Raw genomic sequence first — 21,719 nt, 5'->3', positions numbered from 1 at the left:
GGACCGAAATGAGAGTAGAATATTTTGAAGTTAGAAACCGCAGATGGTGCTTCGGTTTAACAGAAACTTGAAGATACTTTTTCCAAAATACAATTTGTCAAATCTCCATGAGTTTCAACCGTTCAAAAATATAAGAGCCCTATAAAGTTATCTTGAATGAGATAAAATTATATAATTATTACGTATGTGCCATACGTCCATGCTTTCAACGACAGTAATTATTTCACCGCTTATCCTCAGTGGAATACCCTGATTTCAGTGACTGAAAAGTACGTGTATTTTCAAAAAGAAAAAAGCTTCCACTTAATATCCATTTTTTATAGCACGTTACTTTGCCTACACATTTCCTTTTTAGTCACAATATTTATTGGTGTCAAAAAAAATATCTTCCATTCTCCTAGCCGTGATATTGATTTGCCTAACAATGACTCGATCGTCTCTCCAGTCCGGAGTCGAAATCTTTCGCTTGTTCAAAAAAAAATATATTTTTTTCTTTTTTTTCACATTTTTATAAGTGATCGATGGCGATGTTATGAAAGAGCGTTCGATTTGAATAAATAATTTCGTGAGACAATCAACACGGTTGACCCCTCTATTCATACACATGTGCACACGCATAGATTAATGTCGATATATGTATACGTACACTGTATCATCTACGAATATCTACCTTGGTAGATGGGCATAATTGGCTCGGCGTTGACAATGAGAAAAAACATTTGAAGTTTCTCCTCACTAGCAGGATCGCGAAAAGCTTTGGTACTCGTTATCAGATGAAAGGGAAGGTACGGATTGGACGTTGTTGCATGGTAACTGCTTTCGTCGCTTGCACTTCCAACTGTTGACCTTCGCTCTTTGTTTTTTTGTAGACTGCAAAATATACTTGTCCGATGTCCATCAAGACCTGAGATACGGATTATCGAAGGTAAAGAGAACAGGGTTTGAGACAGCGTTATAAATTCTTCATTATCTACAATGAAATTTTTTACTGTTGGCTTTCGAGTCCTGGAACCGTATGTAATATTATTCTATTAATATCTGTACATATTTTGAGTATTTTTCTGAAAAGATTCTACTGCGTTGGATAATTTCTGCCTGGGGGAATTGAGACGAAAATGCCGAAAGTTGTGAGTGTCTCAAGGTAGATCATGCGCATGCTGGGATCGTATTTTATGGGTGCCTAAATTGGGTCGATTTCTACTTCCTAATTAAATATATTATCACTCTAAATTAATGTCAGAGTTATTAATTCCAAATTGTAAATACACTTTTTCAACTGATTTTTTGGCGAATGAAATTACAAGCCATTAAAATCCAACGAGGATCCATCACCGACTGAACCCAAAATTTCATTCGTCCCTGGCTAAAATACTGTAGTTTTTTATGTTAAAATCTATTAAAAATAGATCAAGAAAAAAGTATTAATAAAAAGACAGACGGCTATGAGCAAAATGGCCCAAGCCAAGGAGAAACAAAATGCCGGAATAAACAAATGTGAGGTTACGAGTGCTCGTTTTACTAATTTTTTTTCGTTCATCTTTATTACTAGTAAGACAATCGTCTTGAATTTTTCCCCAGAGCTTCATTATGTACTTCATTGTTATTCTGTACTTTTTCATAAGCTTCGTAAGAAGCGTTCGCATTCGTTATATGGAAAGATAAACGATCTTTTAAGCATAGTTCCTGTAACCCTGTGTATTTTTCTTCACATTATTTAAACGCGTTTATCTGAATAATCAATAAGACGAATCTTTTATAATTTGATATGCGTGACAGTCGAGTACCCACTGAAACTCTGTGTAAATTTCAAGACTATCTTAAGAAAATCGTTCTGTGCATGAACTACCTCAATGTATCGCAGTTTCCCTTACCCTTGTCATGATCTTCGTAAGGAAGACTGATGTTCTTGGCAAGATGATCGGCAAACGCTTGTTTGTCTTTCGGATGTACAAATTCGATGAAGGAACGATTGATCCACGATTCTCTCGTGTGGCCGAGTATCGTACTTAAGGAAGGTGTAACATCGACGACGAGGCCTTTTTTCATCGATATAACCACGCTGAATGTCGCCTTTATAGAATCGGCACACGTAAAATCATCATAAAATAATTACTTCGATTAATCATTTTGCTATATCGTATGAATTTTCTTTGTTTTAAACACTTAGATAAATGAGTCCTGAGTCAGATAAATAAACTCAAAAGAATAAAACAACTCAACACAGCTGCATACGGCTGCCATCGAGTGCAGTTGAGGACTCGCGTCGTAATAAAATTTCAATATTAATGTTAATTTTAACAATTCATTGTGTAAAAACAAAAATTCTGCACCGACGACGCTGAAGCTCGGTGTCAAACTGTGTCAATAAACGTTCCTCGTAGTATTATCGTTATTATTGTTGTTTTGATTAATCGAACGAGTCGCCCATCTTACCCCATGCACGTTGCAACAGCAATGATAATTTACACTGACCCCACTGAGCATTCTGCCGACAAAAAATCCCAAGTCTTATAAAAAATATTGGTTAGTACTCAATAGCATACAGACCTTTTGTTTATTTTATCATTTTCTGTGTATTCCCTTTTCTTGTTTACGATCTACATCATTTTTTTCCTCTTTCTCTCTCCCACTCTTTCTGTCTCTCAAGTCTCATTGATTTTGCGCCGTGTGTTTGTTTATCGGCATTTTATATCGTTTCGTTCTTTTTTTTTTTTCTTTTCTTTTTTTTTCTATAAAAACTCGTTTGTTATTCACTTTTTCGTGGCATATCGGAATGCCCGTGCACCATCTCCGCGTCGTATTAATTTTCGTTTCCAACGACACAAGCTTCGACACGGGGACGAGGAAAATGACGTGTTTCCATTTTGTTTGTTTGTTTCTGTTTTGTTATTGTTTTCGTTTTTTCTTTTGTTCTACGTTTAAAAAGAATACTAACATTGATATTAGATGTCGAATCTTCCAGAGGATTGGTAATCGTACCAATTCCCCTCTCGAGTTCTGTAGAGTTAGAGTCGCCGTTGTGATCCCCTAGTCCTGTGTCGTCGGCCAACTCTACATCGGCTATTTCTTCTTTGATATACCAACCAACAAAAGACACATGTTACACCTAATTTCTCGCTTTCAGATAGTCAGTACAAATCATTTCATTTTAATTGAAGATTTTCATTTATATTCATTGCGTGATCAGGTTGTACCTACTCTTGCTCTACGTGCGTTCGGCCCACTGGATGTGAGAGTATTTTTTTTATTCGACATTACTTATTTCTGCCATGAATCACTCTTTTTCTTTCTCCTTTCCATTATTATCTTTGTACATCGATTGATTTATCTCATTGAAACGCTGAGTAAGGAGCTCGTGGTGACTAGAGATTCTGATATCTTGTCAAATTTTCTCGTTGTACAATCGCAGTTACTCAACAATCATTTCAGTAGAAAGAAAAAATATCGATTTTATTCAGCTTCGAATAAACAAACGATTCGTATGAACTCAATTATACACTTTTTCATCTTATCGTTGAATTGGATGCTCGAACGGTGCATCATATAAAAAAATTTAAATTTAAATTTAAAAAAAAAAAAAAACAATTGCTAGATATTTCATTACGTTTATTCCGCTTCACATTATCGTTGTTATGACTTGCAAGAAAAAATCAGTCGCAAACGCTGTGACGTACCAAAATGAATGATCTTTTGCGAATAAATCCTCGTCACTTTTGAATTTCAAACGAATATATGATAAATTGAACGAGGATATCTCGTCCAGTCTCGTCAGAATGTGCATGAACATTTTCTCTTCTTCTCTTACACTTTCTCTTATGCTTTCATTGTCTAGTCGTGGTAGATATGCGACCTGTAAAGGCTTGTACTATTTTTTGATTTTTATTTAAGGTAACTATTGTGCTGCATGCAATAGCATGCAGCACTATGAATGCTAAATTTTTAAAACGCTTTAACGTATCTTATTAACATTTAAAAATATGAAAAACGATAGTTTTGTAAAATCATCGACTGATGAATGCAAATTTCCATGATGACACATTTTTACTGGTATTTTTCAAAGAATTATTTGCGTTTTTTGACCGAATTTAACGAAAAATGTACGTAGTGAATTCCTAGAGGACCAGTTGAGGTAAAAAATGAAACCTGGTGCAATAAAATCGGTCGAAAAGTACAGATAATTCTTTGAAAAATACCTGTGAAAATGTGCCATCATGGAAATTTGGATTTATCAATCGATCGTGTTGCAAAACTGTCGTTTTTAATATTTTTTCACCTTAATGAAATATGCTTGAACGCATATCTACTAACAATAAGTTTAATCAGTTCGTTGAATTTGATCTAAATACAGGAGTTACCTTAAACACTTTTCAAATTGTCGTTTGTTACTTTCTCGAAACTCCGCCCTGTTAATACTTAAGAACTGACTAACCACATCCACACGGAGAAAACGAGACCGAAAATTCTAGAGAAAAGTATCTCGGGGACAGTACATACGCACTGGATTGCAGCATTAATTCGAAGAGCAGTAAAAACAATTGTTCTATCCACCATAGTAAAAAGACCAATATCCAAACCTTTTATTCAAAAGACTCAAGAGTCTTTTTCTCTATAAGCATACTAAAAAATCTTTTCAGTTACTTCAAATGTTTATATTATAAAATATGCTCGGGCAACCCTGAAAAAAACTAAATGCATGGTAAAATATCACACGTATTCGGTGTATATTCGTGTAATTATCATAGAATTTACTTTGCTGACAGTCAAAATTGGTGTTTTAGAATAAGTTTACACTTATCAGTAAGTGCTAGTCTGACATGACGAATAACACTCGAAAACAAAACGAAATATAGCTCTCACATGCATCACTTTTTGCTATGCACATAAAGCTGTTAATAAGAATTGAAGGGACGAAAAATAGCAAAATTCAAAAAATACTATGCTATTTGTAATCGGTGACTAAATACTTTGAAAATTCTTGAAAAATAATATATTCCTTACTATACAAAACGAATCCATTTTCTCCGTGCAACATGACTCTTCGGTTAGCCGATGTTTCGTAAGGTAGGAATTTCAGCCTATACGAATAATCCAAACGAAAATATTGAAATGACACGATTGCTTTACGATATTTTTCCCACCACTTCCGTTAGCTTTCAAACGGCGAAATACTTTTGGGCTACGTGTACCCGGAACCGTGTTGAGGCACTACAGTTTGGCGCGACTATTTTACCGCGAGGATTTCTCAGGTTGTAAAATTGGCAGCACGAATGTGCAGTATTCGAGATTTCAGTGTAAAATCGTTAGAAATATCTAAACAGTGGGATGGGTTTTCAGCATCCCGAAATCCCCGAGCGCCTTTTATCTTCCTTTCAAACTTATTTCCTCGTATAATGAATAAGATTTTTTCCCCTCCGAATATTCCACTATTTAACAAATCTGAAAGAATCGCATCATTTTTCTGTCAAAATTCAATCCACTGACGTTTCTCTATTGATTATTTATCGACTTCTTGCATATCGGAAACTCGAATTAAGGCGTTACGACTCCGCAGCATCTTGTCAAAGAAAGTACCATTACAATATATAAATAAAAGTGTTATGTCATGGCAAAGAAGTGTCTCGCCTAATCATAGAAAATCTATATCTGTACTTCGGATGGACCAATTTAATATTGAAATAAAAGGCTATACCATAGCTGCGATAATGAACGCCTCTCATAACATTCAGAGGCCGAATATGGCACACAAACGATGAGGTAATGACGCGCAGGGGATGATGCTCGTAACAAGAATTACGGTTGGGTGGTAAATCTATAATTAATCTTCACAAGTGACGAAAGTAGAATAAGGTCGTAACGGCTAAATAAATATAGGAAACAATGCTGGTTAATAATGAAAGGGAATCGATAATTTTATAAACGACTCCATTTTGAAGACTTTATTGTAGTGCCTTGATCAAAACTCCAGATTGTTTGTGATATAATATTACGATTCATTTTTCCAATGTTTTCTATCCAGTGTAGTGAACGCGAGTCTATCAAGAACCCATCTGAGTTTGAGGTGTTTTAGTCAAGGTAGATCACGTCCGAAGGATCGTATCTTATAGGTGTCTAAATTCGATCGATTTTTATTTCCTAATTGAAGACATTATCACTTTAAACTGATATCAGAAATGGTAAATAAATTTTTGCATCTATCGCTGACCGAACCCGAAATTTCATTCGTCCCTGGCTAAAATACTAATACGGTTTTTTATATTAAAAATCACTTTAGAGAGCGCAAAGGGAAAACACGAAGGGCAATAAATCAAGAAAAAAGTGTTAATAAAAAAAACAGAAGACTATGTCAGGATAATGGCCCAAGCCAAAATGAAACAAAATGCCGAAATAAGCAAATGTGAGGTTATTTCGTTCAATCCTTAACGTAATATATCTTTACTACTAGTAAGAAAATCGTTTCGAATTTTTCCCCAGAGCATCATTATATACTTCATCCTTATCGTGAACTTTTTCTAAATTTCGTAAGCAGCGTTCATTCGTTATACGGAAAAATAAACGATTTTTTACGCATAGTGTATTTTTCTTCATACTTAAACGCGTTTATCTAAACAGCCAATTAGACGAACCCTTTAAAATTTGATCTGCGTTTCAGTCGACTACCCATTTAAATTATGTGTAAATTTCAAGCCTTAATAAAAGCGTTTCGTGCATGAACTACCTTAAAAAAAGACACAAAAATGTCCGAAGGTTCACGGATCTGAGAACATCGAGTCAGATAAAAAGTTAACAACACTGGAAATTTTCAGAGCACGTTTGACCGGAAGCTTGTTTGCATTATTCCTTTCTACTCTTAAAATATTATTCGATATTGATTTCAAAAATGATGTACCGTTACAAAGGCGATGTTTCATTCCCATTGTTATATATACCGGAGGATGCTGAAACTGAAAGTTAGGTTGGTCGTCAGACCTCATTGTAACCGTCAGCAGTCGACGAAATAGCTAAAAAGCTATATTTTTAGACGTTTCACTCATAACCGCATTGCTTGACATTCATTGCCCAAAATATTACTTATTATCTTGGTTAACGAGAGAAATACCTAAAAATAATAAGGGCCAACGAGCTCACCCGGTCGAATCGTCCGAAAAGTTTGGTTGATGTTCGGTTTTTTATGTACATTTTCAGTAAATCGTTGGAACCGCAATAAGCGCGTCTCCTTTTCACTATTTCTCGCTACACAAGCATATTAATTCGCATTTTCGTTAGAACCATCAATAAATCGTTGCATCATGTTTTTTTTTGTTTTTTTTTTTTTTTTCAAGCAAGCCATTCAATTCAATGTAAATTACTTATCAATTGTTTTCAAATGTCATAGATTTTGTTACTCTCTGTCACAGCGGTGCCTCTCGCTTGTTTAGCTGTGAAGGAAACAGTGGAGTTGTTGGAAGAGGAGGGGCGTGCTGCTTTATAAATAAAAAATTGAAAATCCTCTGACTAACCTGCTTTTTTACTATTAGTAGCAAAATCGGAAGAAGTGCCGTACGAATCGTATGTTCCCACGTCGTTTTGTTTTTCAGAATTAATCTGCGATCTGAATTCAGTACCGACGTTACCGATGTTCTTCGTCGTTGATGTTTTTGATTTCTTCTTTTTATGCTCTTTCTGGTTGTGCCTGCTGATCGGTTGCGGTAAGGCGTAATTACTGCAATTTTCACAGAATTTTTCACGAGCATTAGATCAGAATTTTTTTCATTTCTTTATTCACATGCGTGCCCTACGTTTCTCTCGCTCTCACTCACTTTTTTTTGCTTTCATGAGCGTTTGTTCGGTTGCCTTCGATTCATATTATTAGCGATTATTTCAAGACTGTTGAGGAAGTTCACGCGAATGGAAATCGAAATGCCAACTTTAATAGTTAAAATTCGGAAATATTCGAGAAACATACAGCAAGCATCTATTCCCAGAATTATTGTACGATCTACCGTCCAGTTGTCGAGAAAACAATTAACGAAAATCACATTTTTTGGAGGGTTATGCTCCTAGGACAAGCACACTTTCTGTGCGACCGTTTGGATTTAATGAGATCATGGCCACTATTTAAAAATCTGCAGAAAAATCTGATTTTTTTACACAGCATAGAAAAATGTTCGAAAATTACGGTAAAAAAAATTGAGGGGAGATTACCGAACATTTAAGCAAGAAAATAAGTATTAAAAATTGGACATCGTAGTGGCAGTAAATGGATCGTGATTTTTCAATCAAATTTAAGGGATCGTAAATGCTGGAAAAAAAAAAATTAAATCATATACGTATTCGTTGAACATTTATCTTGTTAATGGCGTTATAAAAATATCAGGTCACCGAAACTTTAAGAATGAAATCATAAATTAACTACGATTATCGCTCACGATCGATGAATCGTTGAATACTAGGTTCGGTACGACATCGGCAACACCGCTCTATCAGCTGTTTATATATATGTATATCGACGTATATCGTGTTTAGTTGTGATGTGCTTACATTAGTGTATCGGTACTGTACAGGCGTGTATACTTTCTCGGTATAATTAATAGAAAAATGTTTTGTGTTCATATTTATACAAATATTGTGATAACAAAAATATTTGTAATCACAAATAATGACGTAACCTCAAATTCAAATAAATTGTTGGTTATGTGTATCAAGTCATATGTGAGTGACAAGCTATCAGTTTACCGTTGGCAAGGTAGATATATCTCTCCACCAACAACAAAGTTGCCAAATCAAAAAGTTAACTAGTCAAATTTTTACTAATAATGATATTTTTTTTATATAATTAATAATTACAACGGACTAATTGATTAGTTATGTTAATTTTTAAATCTATAAATTTTGAGAGAATATAATAGCACCAATCCCTTATCATGACAAAAAATTCAGTTGTTCAAAGCTCGTGTGATGGGCATGATCTCATTAATGAAAGAGGATCCTCCCAACTTTAGAGAGCCAAAAACGAGAATAAGAAAATAATATGTTTTGAGATACCAATGACGACTTGAGAAAGCCTTGTTACCGGTGAAAATCACTTGGGAATGGAAAAAGAAAAACACTTATTTGAGGTTAACGAGTAATAATGACACAAACCGTAGAAGGTTTGACAACACCACGAGCCAGCTGGTTTAAATACAGATATGCTTAAAAAATAGAAAATGGTTGTTGTCACATTTTGGTTACTACGAAAGTATTTAAACCGTTATCATTATATTGAAAATTGATCAATTTCAACAATTAAGTTTTACACATAATTTGATCAATTGCAGGAATAAATTTTAATCGTTTATTTGATCATGAAAAGAGCAAATCACTCAGTAACGCATGATCTTCTTTTTAGCTGGTCAATCGGTGATTATGTTCGGTGAATTTTATATCGCGATCGTGGTTATTTTGAACATTCTGTAAATTCTGTATACTGTATTGAGTGTCTCTCCTGTTATCGTTCCATTACGCCCAAAAAGTACGAGGCTAAGTGTCCTGCACTTACACAATCAATACAATGCAATAATTTTCCTAAACTCCTGCCCCTGAACTTTGTTTGCTCGCAGAGTTTACACTTTCGTTGAATAAAGCGAACAGCGGTGTTCGAGGGTATTTTTTTATTCGGTTGATTGAAAATTTGACTTTTAAGGAGGTGAAACTAAGTTCAAATTCATTTTATTGCAAAAATATGGAACAAGTTGTCCCAAAAATATTGCCTATTCAATACTGTACAATTTTCGGACTCGTGTACTCAACCATCCATCGACAACATCTCCGTTTTGGTCTCTGGGATTTCATAACTGAAAGACACGTTTGTACGTCGCAACAGTTGCGGAAGAAATCTGCGCGTGCAGCTGTGCTGTTTCTCCGTGTCCAATATACGTAACGATGTGAAAAACTCACGTTTTTTCAAACGCGAGAGCATACACGACTGTGAACAACTACGAAAGTGGACAAAAATAGAGCGACCGTTTTTAAATTGCACACGACGGTATTAACGACTCTTCCGCAATTTGTAAATCGAAACACTCTTTTAATCTCAATTTCACAATCGAATAAACTGAAAATCGAAGAATAGGGTTATTACACACCTTATTTGAAAACTGTTTCAAAATAATCCTGGGATCGTAATAAACCAGTGGAATTTTTATTTAATATTTATAAGACCGCAAAGTGTCTTAAAAACTATTATTTATTTATAATTTTTAATTTTCGCGCGGAAACGCTAGCCGCCTTGTTGTTTCGGTTTGAAACAATACGATTGCGAGAGACCAAGTAACAAGATTTGTGAATATAATGAGTTATAACAGAGTATATCATTGGTGTCTCGTGCCTGAATGCGATAATAGAAGTGTAAAAGTGCCACAAAAATTGTGGATTCATCGCCACCATCGACATATTTGTCATTGGTAGATTTGTACTTTTTGCTTTCACAAAACCGTCTTCCATGATGCGATTTTAATAAAATTAATGATAAAAGTCCACAAACGTGCATAATAACTTGTAAAACTTCAAAATAATACAGAACGCACGATAAGAATCCAGATTGTTTACAATCGGAGTGATCACGTTGGAATCCAATATGGCGGATGGCGTTTTAGACATTTGAAAAACAGATGAAAAAGGACGATTTTTAAAATTGAATTATAAAATTTACATTGCATTTTTATAAATAAATATTGACCTTTCTCGTTTACTTTTTACGAAATCTATCATAAACATGCATTTTTATATATTTTTTTACATGGTGTTTTAAATACCCTATTCGTAGTAAAGTGATAAGAATATAAATTCGATTACGGACAGAAAAATGGATGATTATTTATAGCTTTTGCAAGCCTGTAATATGACTCGGGCGACTCCATTGAGTCGGAGTTCTCTTTTCTTTCTTTTCCTCGATCTATTTGTTAATTTTTTTTTTTTCTGTCAAACCTCGTGACTCGCCATGTGCCTCGTTTCCATTGACGCAACACATGCGGATCTTGCTGTAAAACGTTCACGGACATGTGTACCGTGATGCAGCCTTCGTTGAAAATGTTTATACCCGAACGAATTATTATCCAACACGATAAGCCCACACAACAATTAAATCTCATAGACATTGATACAGATGTCTCCTCCCCCCCCCCCCCGCCGCTCCTCTATCCACCTCTCTTTCTCGCGTTATGTCATTAAAGAAGCTCTATCGATTGGAGAAAGGAAACAAGCCAAACGTGACTTCGACCGTGGCATCGTCTTAAGCCCGTTACGTCAGGCCCACATTCGATTCTCACGCTTGCAAACATTTATCGCAAAAGTTTGAAACTTTTCAATTTTTATGCGCACGAGAATGCACTTTTTTTTTAAATACGTACATGCGTTAAGGTGGAATTGAATGATGGCTTATTCAGTCGTTGTTGATAATTATTCTTGAACTAAGCATTCATTTTTAAATGAAAAAACTTTTAACGAAAATTTTGCGACTTACTAGGTTGAATTTGACGCATGAATAAGATTCGATAGTTTCTTGTTACATCACCGAATAAATGCTGTGAGCTTTTCAGTTGCAATACTGCTGAAATTCGTGTCGTTTGGTTCAACGAAATCCTGTATTTTTTGGCTCGTATTCAATGTTTGAATGGGCTGACTCAAATGGAATACGATTCATTGATAATCGATTATTCATTCGATCATCACTCCTTTAGATTGAAGAAAATCGATTGTTTTTTTTTCTTTTTCGGAATGGACTTTAATCAAGCATCAATATACCGACCGCGTGAGAACCTGCTGACGATTCGTTGCGTCTCGTTATTCGAGCGAAGTACAACACGAAGTAAAAAACAATGGAATGGTCCATTTTTGGTGCAGCGGTCGCAAAGATTTTCTGTGTCTTCTCCATGTGACCGAACGCATTAAAAAACTAAATTAGAAGTGGCGCTCTCTCCTTTCCGTATTCAAATTTGATTTCTTAAACATTCTGAGACGATTTATTTGAACTGGCATATATTTATGGATAAATTGATTTATGTCGTTCACGCATTAAGTGTTTCGTTTGTGCAAGCAGGGAGTAGACGATCGTGAAGAATGCGAATTAAAAGCTATAAATAATATTAAATAAAGAAACAAATTAAAAATCATAAATTAAACATTTTTAAAATTAATTCAATTGAAAAAATTAAAATTATACTTTATTCAAATTAAATTTTAAATATAAACTATAACATCGATTCCACAAATCAATATTTTCATTAAACTATTAAAATATATAAATATATGCAAATTCGACACAGTTGAAAAATCAATAAAAACCATTGTAAAACCTAATTTTTAATATGAAAATAAAACAAAAAGGAATGCTGAACTTGGAGCACCGGCCTGTCTTACCGAACCTCAACGTGCGAAAAACATTGATTTCTTTCGTATATGAATGATTCGAAGGACAAAATTCCCGAGCGGAAATAACGCTTTTCACAATCGAGTACTAACCGTAAGGTAAAAGAGATAACATGACAGTCGTGTTGGGAGCAAGTGAGACAAGCTTTCAAGGTTCATGCAGATCGTAACCGCGGTCACCGCGCCGCGATCTGTACTTGCTATGCTGGCTCTCGTATATATGTATTTTCTCCGCATATATAAATGGTGACGGCGAGACTGCATCGTACAAAGTGAGAGAGGAGACGTCTTTTATCGCGAAACGAGGTGGCACGCGGACATACACGTGCTTCTCGCCGACCGGGAATGTTTATAAGGCTATTAGTTTTCCCTATATATGTATATCGCGGACTGGTCGATCTCTCACCGACTCTTTGCATCGTAGAAAAGTTTCCTCTTCGAACATAACGCGAAGAGTATGCAGGCGCATCGTGCTTAATGAAGGGAAAGGGATTGAAGAATATCGTAACGAATGTAACGATTCTCACCGACGTCCCATTATTTTCTGCGCTACAATTCACAACGGAATTCCAGTTTTTGGTAGAACACGGAGTTATTTTTTTGTCTTTACTTTTTCGAATGTTTACACTACTTCAAAATTTTGCTAATTCAAGTTTTTCGCAACTTTTGAAGTTGATCTTTCAAGTCAGACACGAATGTCCCTCTTTTTAACTCAGAGCCTTTTAATTTGGTTCAAAATTTTCAAACGGATTTTCAAATTTTTCAAAAACTGTGAAACCCCGCAGTTTTCATGTTGCGACTTACTATGCCGACTTTTAGAAAACTCGTTAGATTTCAAGAAAAAAAAATCACACAACTCTGGAAAAAAGCTTAAAAAGCATGTTGCGAAAACGAAATGGAAGCTCACGATGTCAAATATCCAATCAGTCAATTGTAAGATCGCTAAGTTTTCAAATTCTATAACAAGCCCATTTATAAAGTGAGAAAATCGTGAATATCCAACATTAGCCCTACACCTCATGTGCCTTTTTTCATACCCTCAACCTCATGACCGGGGTTTGAACGCACCCCACTCTTTTTCTGCTTATAAATCCGGTCCTACGATGCTACACTGACTTTATCCTACACCATTTTCTTCGTTTTTTTTTATAACGAAAAGAATGATGTACGATAAAACTAATTTCAATTGAATTTATATATTAAAAAATCCGTCGATAATCAGTCGATAATGTCGCTTGTTAGGACGGGAGCGTAGTTTGAAGTTCGCGTGGGGTGTGCTCACACCCCAGTCATGCGTTCTAGGGTTAAGAATGACGTACCAGGCGCAACGAAAATTACAGAAATACGAATAAATATCAAAATAAAGCTAAAACTGTCCGCTCTAAAAACCCCTTGGTAGAATCGAAACTTTGCAAAAATATTCTGTCTTTTCTCCGACGAATAAAACCCCCAATGTGTCTCATACCTATAGCCAAGTCTGTATAGGTGCAAACCTCACAAAAAACTTGACATCGACTGCGATTCTCGTCCAATATGCGAATGATGTAATTAAGGTGGTTCCTCCACGAGACAGTTAAATTGGAAAATTATTTAAATTTGGCATACGTATTGTTTAACATATGAACAACACCTCTATAAAATTTTAACAAGTTTCACCATCCCGAACCCGAGATATATGTAATTGAAGTTGACTCAATTAACACGTAACATATGGACCTTGCATAGGCAAACAGCGCATTATTAATTCTACCGCTAGTACTAAAATTAGGAAGTTTATAAAAAGCGAGGAGGATCTAGAGCAGGATATCACAGATATTGTGAAAAAAAATCAAGGCGATTGACCATCTAGTTTGACAGATATAGTCTCGAGAAGTACGAAGGTTTAGGCTGCATATGATATATTTTACAAGCGAACAAGCGAATGTCGTCTGTATAGGCAACCTTTTCTGTGTGTTGAAGCGTAGCCCGGATAGTTCCGTCAAAAAATTTACGCGCGATGTCAGATCAAAAATACTTTTAGAATAAATTTTACGAAAGCAAATGATATGTGTACTATATCTGCTGGCACCGAGTACGTATATAGGCTCTTTACAAAGTCATTGATTACGATCCGAACGAATTATCAACCCTTTTAATATTGGTTGGGGCTGTCGCAGGGGATCGACCTTAATGTACCCTGCTGCGCATAATTGATTCATCGACATTCGTACAGCTTTGTGTAGCAGTGAAATACAAATTCGACAAAAGGCGATTGCATTGTAATGGAAACGTATTCGTCCTATACCGAGTTAATATCGGTTATTTTAACGAACGTTGCTTCATCCATAACACATATAATTTTATTATTGTTACCGACTTCTTTGTGCCCGTAACCGATCATGCATACTTCGTAAGCAGGCTCGTTCAACAGACGTAATTAACGTGATTGAACCATCGACATTACACGATCATAAATCCCCCACTTTTTGAAGCGTTTCAACAAAACCGAAATAAGCCTATCGAGCTTGTGTTAAAAAATGGGCTCGAACTGTAATGTGTTACTCGAAACCTCCTTTATTGTAAAATTTCTTTTTCAAAGTAGTAATTATATTTTTAGACCAATAAGGAGATTCTCCAGGAAATTGGGAGTATCTCATTCCGTTGGAATGAGTTTTAATGTGCCATAACCGATCGAAGACTGAATAATTTTTCATAATAAATTTGCTTGGATTACCGTGAATGAATTCTCGAGTGAGGGTCTTTCCACTCATTTGAGAATTGACTGAGAATGCTAGTGAAACTCGTGAGAAAAGGGGCTTGAAGAATATTGGATAGTTCAATGAAAATTTTCCAGGCACGTTAAATTTTTCTAGTAATTCATGTTTTTAACGGATTTTTCTTATTTTCATCGGGATCGCTTACCTCGAGTCACACGTCAAAGGGTGTCCACCACAGTAACCGCTGCTCTCGGACTGATTCGTGTTTCTCCGCGACAACGAGCTGCCGCTACTGTAAACATAAGAAAAGAACAAAATTCAGAGTGCGAGAGTTAATAATAATAATAACTAAAAAGCAGAAAGACGTTTTCGGATACAAAAAAGTTCGACCTTGTTCTCCAGCGAAAAGAGGAAAATGTACTTTTTTCTTTCACGAAACGGTAAGTCTTTGCGGGAAAAATGTATGGGATGTTCTCACTGGCCGCAAAACGAATATGAATCGACTCAATTGTCATATTTCAATGCACGATACAAACACTCATTTCTCGAGATCAATCCAATGCTCTACGGACCATTTTATGTGCGATGTTGTTCGTATCGTTTCTCGAATTATTTAAGAAAAAACGAAAAGTGAATTTAAGAAAAAAGAAAGAATGAAAAAAAATGATAAATTTAAGAAACATTTTTTCTGAAATGAAGGAAAAAGCTCCTTTTTCTGAATCTCAATTTGAGAGAACGATTCGTTCTTGAAAAAAAAAACTGCAGCAAGGTTGTCGCCACTTTCAACGGAAACGCACATCAATTTCCCATAATTTCCAAATCATTACTGATGCAAAAAGATCTTCCGTTTCATTGACATTTGGGAGTCGTGTCGACTCGTCGACTCGTTGCCCGATCCACGCCACAATTATCCCCCATTTTTCGACCTGCTTCCAAAATAATATTGCCGATTAAATATGATGGTAAATAATCGCGGTGAATTTACGTTAGAAATGAATATTTCTGTTTATGGCAAGTTTTTCGACGGGATAATTTCACTCTTATGCTGTCATAGACACAGAGATTCTTCGTTCAAAATTTCTATTAAAGCCAGTAGCGAATTTTTTATATTTCCAATGAATACCGAAATCGCACAAGCTCAAAGGCACACAAGATACGCTCGTTAAGGCCCAATGACCGGACTCGACTGACGACGACTCAACCAAATGAGCCCACAACGAGCGAAAGTCCACTTCTCGCAGTCGAATCTGCTCCTACAACTTCCATTCACCATACAAGAAATCCATAATCCTTGCAGCTAAGAAAAAATAACGAGTGCGTCACATGTTCGCTAAACGTGACTGTGCAAGAGGAAATAAGAGAAGGTCAATAACTATCACTTTCACCATGTATTAACTGCTGATTGATTCCGAGGGTGGAGTAAAACAATTCGACAAACTTTTTCCCCCCGACCCCTGCGAATTCGATCCATTATTTTTATATCGACCATTTTCGTAAAAATCTTAAAAAAGAGCGTTTTTTTACTCAAGATAATCGTCTAAAAAAATAAATTAAATGGCAGAATAAAAGCTATCTTCTGTACGCCTCTACTCGAAAACGACTCTGCTTCTAAAATCTTTACTCCGAAATTCACAACAGCTTTACATCTACTCATGTATACAATCAATGCTCTTCGATATCTCTACTCACGATGAGATATGTTTTGAAATCATCGTGAGTAGAGATATCGGTGATTAAATATCACACTGGAATAGATATGTTAAGGGGGGTGGACGTTCCCTACGTAGCTATTTTTATAACTATACTCGTCGCAGCTCTACTCGATAAAAACTCCGCTTTTTAAACATGCATTTAGAGGAGAACTGTTGTTGAGTACATTTACTGAGAGTAGAATTGTTGATTTGCTGCAGCATAACTCAACTGTTATAAATCTACTCGATAACATTTGCACTCTAAAGAGTTTTATTTTGTGCATGAATAACGTCTCAGCTCTTCAACATGTCTAAGCGGATAGCACGGATTATTAATGACAAAAGTGGAGACAAAAGTGCATTGTATTGATTCTGCAAATTTGAGAGTAGGGCCGTTTGGAGCAGCGCTGTTTTTGAGTAGAGAGAACGGTTGTTATTCTGCCAATGAAATTGACACGGGTCCGGGATAAAGTCCGTCGAATTGGGATGGAATACTTCACATACGGTGAAGTCATGTGTCCTCGTACCATTTCTTATGGTTTGTTGATTTAGTGAAAAATTTGTGGACGCTCGAAGTGAAATAGCGTTATGAGTTAATTAACATCGAATTTCGAAGGAAGTACCGTCATTAATAACCAATTTCGAAAGGGGAAAAGGTTCTCAATTGCAATCCCAATGACGCATAACTTTTCATAATTGTTCAACGAGTTGCCGAAAATTGGTTTTTCATTATTTCACGATGATTCTCCTTCCGAGACTAGTGCAAACTTTTGAGATTGAAAGACCAATAAATTTTTCCGTTTCGGATCAGCCGAACACCCGCAATCGCCCGGTAACCGGAAGAACATTTTTTCTGAGAATGACCGGCTAAGCTGCAGCGTACTCCTTCAATGGGCGACGTTTTCGGGCTTTGGAAATAGACAAATCGTGCTCAAAGTAAAAATGAATGTGCGCCATAAGAATTTCACAGTTGTATCTTCATTTGGTTCGTTGAAAAATATTACAAAGCCCTTGAGCTTAAGGAAGTTGAAGCGATATATATAGGACATCATACGAAAAATACATTAGATTTTATTATTCCAAATTAATGAATTGAAAATTTACTTGAATCTTCTTGAACAGCGCTTAATTATGTGTGAAAAATTTGGAGAGGTTTCAACGCCTGGTAATCGAGATATTCTTTGTTGAAAATGACAAGGTTTAACATGGGCTCTTATGGAAGCTTTCAAAAAATTGCTAACTTCAACAATAAATATCTCAATTTCACGACGGTGAATCATCGGCATATCCCGCCAGAAGTTTAATACTGTCTTAAGCTTTCTGTTTAAAAAATTTTAATGTGCAAAGTTGGAAAATAGTTTTAACATAAGATACGCTTCAACCTCCTTAACTCTACTTTTGAAATGATTTACGACCAGTATATCAAACAGCGCTCAATTAACTTATTTGGACATTTGAGGGACCTACGAAAAGTCGGAATGAAAATTTAATTTTCGTCTGCAATTCATTGTGACGAGTTGAAAAAATTAATATAATTGCTCACGTATCTTCCCGACAATATAGACGTATTTTATGCACACGTGACACTCCCCAGGTCATTTCCTACTCAATGTTATCTATACATATCCTACCCAGTGGTAGCACCGATCGGTTAAGTAAAAACATTGGTTAAGTAAGGCCTCTCGCCTCGATTCACGTTCGAAGCCCCGTGACTCATTTCAGCATCACTATGTACGTCGATCAAACTTTGTTAAATCGTCACTTTCAACGACATCGCAATTTTCGAAGCGTCGTCAAATTCGAAGTTAAATTATAAAGTGTGCCGGCTGATTCGGTGGTTTTTAACCCTCGCCTCAGACCGAGGCCAATTTCAGGTTGAAGGAAAATTATTCCCTTCGTTAATTTGATCTCAAAATACTTTATATTTTACGAATCCATTGTGACATTTTAGTTTTTTTATTGGGAAATACGGATTTTTGAATTTCGGGTGCGCGCAGCACCAGGTACTTGGGGTGATAAAATTAGGAATATTTAGCAATGAATCCAGCACCCAACACCTTAAGACATCATATTAGCTTCCCTCTGAAAGAATGCAACGTTTGGAGTATAAAAAACTAATGTGTTCTCACTCTTCTTTTGCGATAACTAAAGCACGTTTTCACACCGCGCCAACTCGACCCGAAACGCCGGCTTCATATTGATATTTCGATGTGTTAAAGCAGTTTATCTCTCGGTTTAGGAGTATCGACGATGCAATTTAACCTTGCTCGATGGAGCTAGCCAGTTAGAAGTCCGACCTGACTGACCGATGCAGTTCTATGGGGCCTGACACGGGGAGTCGAGATGCCGAGGGATCGAAATATGAACAAGTCACGCTCTGTCAACTACCGCTCTATTATCTAGCCTATTTCGTGAAATTGAGTCAAAGTTTGTTGACAAAAAATTGAAACTTCGAGCGATTAGTTTGATTTATTTGGTAAATAAACTTTGAGTTTATTCGTGTGATCAATTACGATCTATTTCAACTATTACTTCAAGAGTTGAAATCGGTTCTATAACCGTTTGCGGTAACGATTATTTATAATTTAATTAATTTATTATTATTATAATATATTAATTTTAATTAATAATAATATAATTAATAATTATAATTATAATTATATAATAATTATAATATTATATATAATAATAATATATATATATAGTATTTATATATATATATATATATAATAATTATAATAATATAAAATATTAATAATAATAATTTAATAATTAATAAATAATAAATAAAAATAAATAATAAAAATAAATAAATAAAATAAAAATGAAAGTGCTCTATCTATCGAAATGCTATTCGCGTACCTGTTGAGAGACACCAAAGTAATATTGATTGCCTCTGGCCGAAATATTTATAAATGCCTATTTTTAATTGCCTCTATAACCGTCCACGTTTTCGATATGGTAAAGCGAGCAACGTGACGTCGAGGGTTCTATATTTGGCAAGCGTGTCGCTACGTAAAGACAATTATGTACTGAATCCGTCGAATGAATTCGCAACAATCTAATTATGGGTATCTTAAACCCAATTTGTTTGGAGGAATATTTCTAATAATTGGCACGCGCTATTTGTGGTTTATGGTTCCGGGTTCCAAGCACTTTTTCAATTACTCTTCGCACCCGCCTATTTCTGAACGCTTTGTCAAGTTTTCGAGGGCTACTAAGGCTCTAATGTTTTCATTGGTGAGCGAAAGTTTGTTAAATTTGTGGCAACTTAGGTTCAATCAGGAACAATGGGTCAGGCGATCAATCAAGTTATTTTTCGGAGGAATCGATACAACAAAAATCATATTGAGACATTTTTTGCAGTAAATTCATTTCTACAATTCAATCAATTGGCTACGGTTTAATGCCTAACTGCAGTATCGCAATCTCCGTTCTGTGCAATATTAAGGACACAAGTAAGAAAGTCTGGACAAAAGTACCGGCAAAAAATTCCATCCGATTTTCCAGTGGGCTCATCGAAGAATTCAGCATTCACGGAGAAAACGCATATTCATTTTTTATAGTTTTCAAAATATTATTATAATATATACTTTAATAATATATATTATTAAAATATATATTATTTATATTTAAATATATATTTTTATAATATTAATATAATATTATAAAAAAAATAATATTATATTATTTTTCAAGAATTTTCAAAGTATTTAGCCACCGATTACAAACAGCATAGTATTTTTTGAATTCGCAATATTTCGCGTCCCTTAACAGCTTTATGTGCATAGCTAAAAGTGATCCACGTGAGAACTATATTTCGTTTTGTTTTCGAGTGTTATTCGTCGTGTCAGACTAGCACTTACTGAACGACGCTGAAGTTTGCAACGTTGGAGTCCAACGAAATGAAGGAAAAAAACATTTGTAATTCACTAATTATTTTTTATTTCACGAAATACCGGTGCAGCTTGAAAAACTACGAATTTCAAATTCGACAGGTAACAAAATTGGAGAATTACTGGAATCATTAGGGGTTTTTTTACATCATTTCGTTAGACTCCAACGTTGCAAACTTCAGCGTCATACTTACTGATAAGTGGAAACGTATTGTAAAACACCAATTTTGGCTGTCAGCAAAGTAAATTCTATGATAAATACACGAATATACACCGAATACGTATGACATTTTACCATGCATTTAGTTTCTTTCAGGATTGCCCGAGCATATTTTACAATATAAACATCTGAAGTGACTGAAAAGATTTTTTAGTATGCTTATAGAGAAAAAGACTCTTGAGTCTTTTGAATAAAAGGTTTGGGTATTGGTCTTTTTACTACGGTGGATAGAACAATTGTTTTTACTGCTCTTTGAATTAATACTGCAATCCAGTACGTATGTACTGTCCCCGAGATATTATATTCCTAGTACTTTCCTGTAGAATTTTCGACCTCGTTTTCTCCGAGTTGAATACTCTGAACCGTCCCACTTTCGTTCCGAACAATCACAAATTTTGTTGTTATACCAAACCAGAATTCAGTTAACTTGAAATACAGAGTTATAATGAAATGTTGAACAACGATCATTCACTAATCTCATGACGAGTTGATCGAAGAATAGCAATGCGAACATTCATCCAAGTACGAAAGACTCCATTCGCAACGCTGGAGAAATAGATTTGATGCTCGGGGCAATCTATTTTTAACGTTCGATTGATTTTTTCGCCAAACACGCTTTTCGATGACCCTTTATAACTTTGTGAGTTTATTTTTCACCAACATTCTCCTTTCTGATTAGTTTTCAAAATGAATCGCGATTGTCTCGGACATCCTTCGTGAATCGATTGATTTTCCAGCTGGAAAAGACTTTTTTAACTTACCCATTACAAAAATTGTTCTAAAAATGCTCAATCAATGTGCGATCTCAACATTTTTTTTATTTTACATTAGA

General features: G+C 35.4%; 1 protein-coding gene across 6 annotated transcripts in view; it reads right to left on the bottom strand.

The window, feature by feature from the left end:
- Window positions 1-21,719, bottom strand: part of per (period) — a 35,845-nt gene that overhangs the window by 12,245 nt on the left and 1,881 nt on the right. For 4 of the 6 annotated variants that reach the window (XR_006262801.1, XR_006262800.1, XM_043433264.1 and 1 more), the window contains exons 2-6: window positions 15,286-15,372; window positions 7,497-7,699; window positions 2,936-3,069; window positions 1,872-2,070; window positions 671-904 (exon numbers count right to left, since the gene is read on the bottom strand). Coding sequence is in view for 4 of the 6 variants with exons in the window: in XM_043433264.1 (XP_043289199.1) it covers window positions 671-904; window positions 1,872-2,070; window positions 2,936-3,069; window positions 7,497-7,699; window positions 15,286-15,372 (857 nt within the window). In the remaining 2 variants the exon portion in view is untranslated. Of the gene's footprint in view, window positions 1-670; window positions 905-1,871; window positions 2,071-2,935; window positions 3,070-7,496; window positions 7,700-15,285; window positions 15,373-21,719 lie in introns of those variants that run through there. The other 2 variants (XM_043433263.1, XM_043433265.1) reach the window with 2 other exon arrangements.

The sequence above is a fragment of the Venturia canescens genome, chromosome 1 (genome assembly GCF_019457755.1).
Source record: "Venturia canescens isolate UGA chromosome 1, ASM1945775v1, whole genome shotgun sequence".
In the NCBI taxonomy this organism is placed as follows: Eukaryota; Metazoa; Arthropoda; class Insecta; order Hymenoptera; family Ichneumonidae; genus Venturia; species Venturia canescens.
The sequence above is the reverse complement of the archived record's forward strand: the minus strand, read 5'-3'. Positions and strand labels throughout refer to the sequence as shown.